The sequence below is a fragment of the Varroa jacobsoni genome, unplaced genomic scaffold, assembly GCF_002532875.2.
Source record: "Varroa jacobsoni isolate VJ856 unplaced genomic scaffold, vjacob_1.0 contig00191, whole genome shotgun sequence".
Taxonomy (NCBI): domain Eukaryota; kingdom Metazoa; phylum Arthropoda; class Arachnida; order Mesostigmata; family Varroidae; genus Varroa; species Varroa jacobsoni.
In genome coordinates this window covers 66,528-71,818 of record NW_019214425.1, presented here as the reverse complement: position 1 = coordinate 71,818, position 5,291 = coordinate 66,528, and the positions used below count along the sequence as shown (strand labels likewise).

The following is a 5,291-nucleotide window of genomic DNA, read 5'->3' as shown; positions in this document are numbered from 1 at the left end:
TCTGCTTTGCGGTCGCTGTTTTCCTCCTCGCAGGGTGCAGCGCAGCAGGAACAGTAGCAGCGCGCGAGTGTGGAGTGGTCTGCTAAAGTGGCACCATTATCTCAGCTGAATCAGCTGAGGTTATTCACCCTTGGCGGTCTGGTAGTAGTGTGTAAAAATGTTCCTTCGCGTAAGCCATCTCATTATCGAGTTTCCCTCAGCGTTTAGCATAAATGGATGGATGAATGCATTACGAGGAAGTCGCCATGATTTCACGCGGGTAGGCGACCGTAAAGACAACATAGGCCAGGTGAACAACCCACAAGAAAGAGTACAGCGCAGTAAAAATAATTGACAAGCGTATACATATTGAATGCTTAATTAAAAGCGCTCATCAAAGCTTACCATTGGAGTTTGTAGCGATTATGAAAGCCAGATATGCAAAAAAAAACAAAACATGTTCGATTAAATACGATGACTAGTGACAAATGTACACACATGTATCTAGTAGATCCAGTTAGTGGGGTGGGCTATAAGCCCAGTACGGTGGTTTTGGTGTAAAAACTGGCAAAGATAAAGTTTCGAGGATAGCATAGGTGAGACGTGATCGCTACGAAGTTCACAACCTACACGGTACAGTAGATCAGTAAATAGTATCTGATATTTAAAAAAAAAAAACTAATCAGACTTGTACTCTATATATGGCGTAGCGACATCGAAAATGTTTGTATGAATAAAGCAGGAATTCTAAGCTTTAGGAATGCTTCTAGCTCAAAAGTATATTGTAGAGACCGAGTCGTGTTTTTTTCCGGTTAGATAAAGCAAACTGTACACCAACTATTACATAATTTAGCTTTATATTCTGACACAAACACTACTTACATTGCAATCGGTATCTTAGTATCGTGTAGCGCGCTCAGTTTTATCTGACTACGCGTTAATTTAGCAGCAGTTTTTTGTTTACTAGAACATTTTCAACGAAAAATCCCCTATGCAATAGTTTTCATTTCAGTGCATTTGGCAGAAATATATGAAGAACTCCCGTGAAAGGAGATTTCGGTTAGACACGAAAACCCTTCACGTACTCAATACGAGGGACGATATAGTTGTCAAGTGCTATAAGCAGTTAAGAAAAACGTGTACGAAATTATTGCGCACGACATTTATTTTATCATTAGATTGAGTTTGACAACGGACAGACTATACGGCATAGCCAATAAGGACGCCTATTTTGCCAGTGCTCCTTTCTTCGGCAGACTACATATATCATAATAGCCATTGTCACGATGATAACTATCACATTGGAAACAGTAACAATATCCGTCCCAATGATTCCTATACAAATAATAATGGTTCAGAGGCACGATCGTGTTAGAACAAGTCGGCCCATGGCATTCCGCTATGCTTGTTTATATTTCCCCTTTCTTAATGCAGCTTTGTGGATAGCCTCCAGAGTCAGCAACTCCTAATGTTTATCTAGGTAAATGATCATTTTTTGCCATATTGAAACGTCATGAAAATACGGCTTTGTTTGAGCTAGCCAAATGAAGCATAATCTTTACATAGGAACGATATTCCTTAAAATAAAACAATCGATTAAGCATGGTTTATCACACTTCACTACTTTACGAAATCATTCAAATGTCCGCTGTTGCGTGCTTTACGAGGTGGATATCTTACAACTTTATATAGTCTAGCAGGCATAGTAAAATGATAGATAATTATTTTTGTCTACATTACAGAAGTTCATATCGGTCTCAGTGAGACCTGTCGGCCAACGAATGGAATAACTGTTTGGCAAACAAGCAATGACATGGCTTGATATTTGTTTGTAACAAAACGGCATCGGTATTGTATCAAATCCGCTAATGTTATTTAGACTAAAATCGTCATTGAATACTTATAGTTAGTGAAGAAGTTAACAGCTTAGATCTACAATGGGACATATAAGACGATTGTAACAAGCGACACAGACTCCTGTCGCCGACTTGTTCGCGATATCCTCTTCCGCCGTATTCAGCAGTACCATTGGTTTTTCTCTAGTGGTTTAGGGAGAAAAATTAGCTTCTATAAATCAACGTGTTCTAGGTCCTTTTGACGAAAGCGTGTATTAAACCTGATTCGTAGGCATATAGCATTTCTTTTGCCAGTCCGTAGTAGTATTCAATAAGGTTCCGGGCTGGCAAAGAGTGGAGGGGGTGCTTTAGTCGGTATCAGTCTCGGCGGAACAGAGTTCAGCCGTCGAGGTTGAGTCCGCCACTACACCAGGTGCCTATGTATCATTTGGCCCTAGCTGTGTGCATTAATTCCGCCTTTTAGAAAAATTGAATAGGGTAACTTTCTAACATTCAACGGCTGGTACGGTAAAATACTAATAGCGTTTCCACAACTCATGTATTTGTTCGATTTCACTAGTGCTGCCTATTCGATGAATTCGTCGAAGTAATTGCCTAGACGATGACCCTTGCGGCTGACACCGCACGAACAAGATCCCCGGATGGCTATGACGCTCCAGCCGATTTTTCCGTCATCCTTTAATACTTTGCCATAGGTCCAGATGTAATTTTCACGGCAGCGGGAATTCCATTGCTAGAATAAATTGTCATAGTGAATGCTTCAGTATTTGTTTGATGGAATGAGGCGCGTTAGGGCCATGCACAAGCGAAGGATTATTTGAGGCTGTGCGAAGATTTACAAGAACATCCCACTTCGTGGTGAAGGCTGTACGGTGGCTGCGTGTAGCAGTTACTTTTTAAGCTAACAACGGTTTTATAACAAACTATGGGTACCCACATTTACATACAAGCTTACTCCGCAGAGATGGGGACAGCATCATAAGAATAGTACTTAATTGATAAATGTGTATGTGTTCTAGTAAATAAATACGTACTCCCTTGTCAATGCCAAGACATTCTCGGTGCTGGTTTTTGTCCAGTGGTCGGGGATTCTCTTCGGTTGAATCTGTAGCGTGACAGAACGTTTCATAAAAGTATTGACGCACAAGGGTTCCATTAATCGGCACATGCTCAAGTACTGTCACTCGATTGCCATACGGATCTTCTGCCTCAGTGCGAATTACCCAATCGGAAAAGCTGGGGCAAACCTCGCGGGTCTTTGAGCTTTCCGCACGTTTAAGGGCGCCGTTGAGAATATTCGACGTCAGGTTGCCATTCTGGAAACCTACGTGGCTATTGACAGATTTTCCCTATGAACGAAGGTTTTATACAAAAAAATAGAAATCCTTTAATAAAGCTTGGAAAAACGAATGAAACTGGCGTTTGATTAGTGCCTACATTTTTTCATTTGCTGTAGATGTGTGTTGTGTATGGATACACCAGTTTAGCCATACTTCAGCTCTAAGTTAGTAAGTTGCATCGGATACCCTATTTATAAAAAGCGCAATCTGCCCTCAACGTTTTCAAAGAAATAAGATTTCGCCAGGATCTAGACCCTGCATCTTTTTTTTAGCTTATTTACCAAATATAGGACATTCATGAGATAAATTCAATTATTCGAGGAATTGTTCAGTATGGGAAATTCTGTTCATCGTTCGCAAAAGTTCGTTGTTGTGCAGTAAGTTAATTCTATTTGCTCAGCATCTTTGATTATTTTAACATATGCACTATCCTCCAAGCAATATTCATGTTGATCTGACTAGAAGAATAAAAGGATTATTCTATCGGCTCTTAGCACTGTACCTGGATAAAGTTGCCCCTTGGTACATTTGTCGATCTTTTTAGCTGGGGCTTGTCGACGGCAAACCGAACAAGGCCCTTGCGAACAGGCAACTCCATATTGACCTGATCTCGTTCATAAATCGAAGCAAGCTGTTCGTCTAGACTTTGTTTCCCCATAATAATCTCCTTTATTGCAACGTACACAAGATTGGAAACACACATGAGAGATGAAGGTTAATGTAATGTTCCTTCATGTTGGCCGTACAATTTTAACTGAGCCACAATTGTCAGGATTACGCTATGCAGGTATAGGGTACATCGAAATAATCTAGAACAAAGTATTGTAATCAACCACTCGAATAGGCCAGATTTCGTGGTGCTATTAATTGGAATTGTTGATGAAGTTGTTTCAACTTACCTCCGTATTTAGGTCATACGATGCTGACCTGTGGCCTAAGGCCACGGCGAGCAGCGTTGACACGCAAATGATCCTAATCTGCAAATGAAGATATTCTCGTTTAGTTACATATATTCGCCTTCTCCTGTATTACCTATGGTATTTCGAGAATCGCTCTAACCACAAAATGCTACGTTAAAATATATTCCATCCAAAAATGACAGTAGCTTATCGTGGAGGAAAAAACAAGGGTCGCTTTTAAAACGATCGTTGCACATTTAGTTAAAACATCCGTAATCCTATTTCGTCACAACGGTGAAGATTTGTGGAATCATCTTCACCAAGCAGGAGTAGTTTACGTAGAATCAAAGAGGCACATCACATTTCCGCTGTTGGATTTCATCGGCGCAAGTTATATACGCACTGTACCTTGGTCATCACGGCCGAACGTCTGACCAGCGCGCTGGTCGTATTGAGCCTTTATAAAGGGTCCACTGACGGGTGAGGCGCCGGTTCGATCCCCTAGAGATCAATTTAAACTCCTTGACGAAATATGAGTTCCGTAGGTAACTTTTTTGTCGAGTCCGAAGGGACCGCCTACGATGTTGCAAGTGAACTTGTTTAGACGTCAATGCCATTGCAGACACTGGGAAGTTCAAGAGGATGGGCCTAATTAGAGGGGAATACTTCGGAAGAAAAATAACCTTTCGAGCCTCTATCGCATGCAAGCGCTCGACTAAGTTAAAAAAAGCGGAATTACTATCTATAACAGGTGTCTGTCCTGTAGACGAAGCTGACCTTAGGTTGAAACTGTTTCAGAACTGTAGTCAGTTGTATTCGAAGTCCGACGGATAGGCTGTCCGTGATCCGAGATAGTTACGATAGTAAGATCTGCCTACTTAAATGACTCGTAGTTACAATGGAATCACTGGTGCGGTAGTGAGACTGGTTAGATATTAGTTTTTCAACATTAAATTGTTATATTTAACGTTGAATTTATGTGCATGATTTTTTTTCTATAGATGATTTACTATTATTTATAGTTTCAGCGTCCCATGTAGGATTATAATTTTATGTCAGACTTTATAATAGAATAATATCCGAACCTCTGTACAATTTACTCCGTATAATAATAGATTGTGTTATATTCGAAAACTCGTTACATTCGTTTTAATTAAAATAAAAAATTTCTAATAATGAGGAGTTACGACAAGCAATGATATTTTTGACTGCTCATC

The 5,291-nt window shown here is 40.2% G+C and overlaps 1 protein-coding gene across 2 annotated transcripts; it reads right to left on the bottom strand.

Annotated features, from left to right (window-relative positions):
* Positions 1 to 1,126: 1,126 nt before the first annotated feature.
* Positions 1,127 to 4,528, bottom strand: LOC111270917 (uncharacterized). Of its 2 annotated transcripts, none has more exons than XM_022851404.2 (5): positions 4,483 to 4,528; positions 4,075 to 4,152; positions 3,678 to 3,842; positions 2,870 to 3,184; positions 1,127 to 2,568 (listed from the first exon to the last, which is right to left on the bottom strand). In XM_022851404.2, the coding sequence occupies exons 1-5, from the start codon at positions 4,489 to 4,491 to the stop codon at positions 2,401 to 2,403; spliced, it is 735 nt and encodes a 244-aa protein (XP_022707139.1). In that variant the 5' UTR covers positions 4,492 to 4,528; the 3' UTR covers positions 1,127 to 2,400. The 2 variants fall into 2 exon arrangements, with proteins under 2 accessions (XP_022707139.1, XP_086828816.1); XM_086972690.1 differs by lacking the exon at positions 4,483 to 4,528 and adding an exon at positions 4,436 to 4,481.
* Between the last annotated feature and the right edge of the window lie 763 nt (positions 4,529 to 5,291).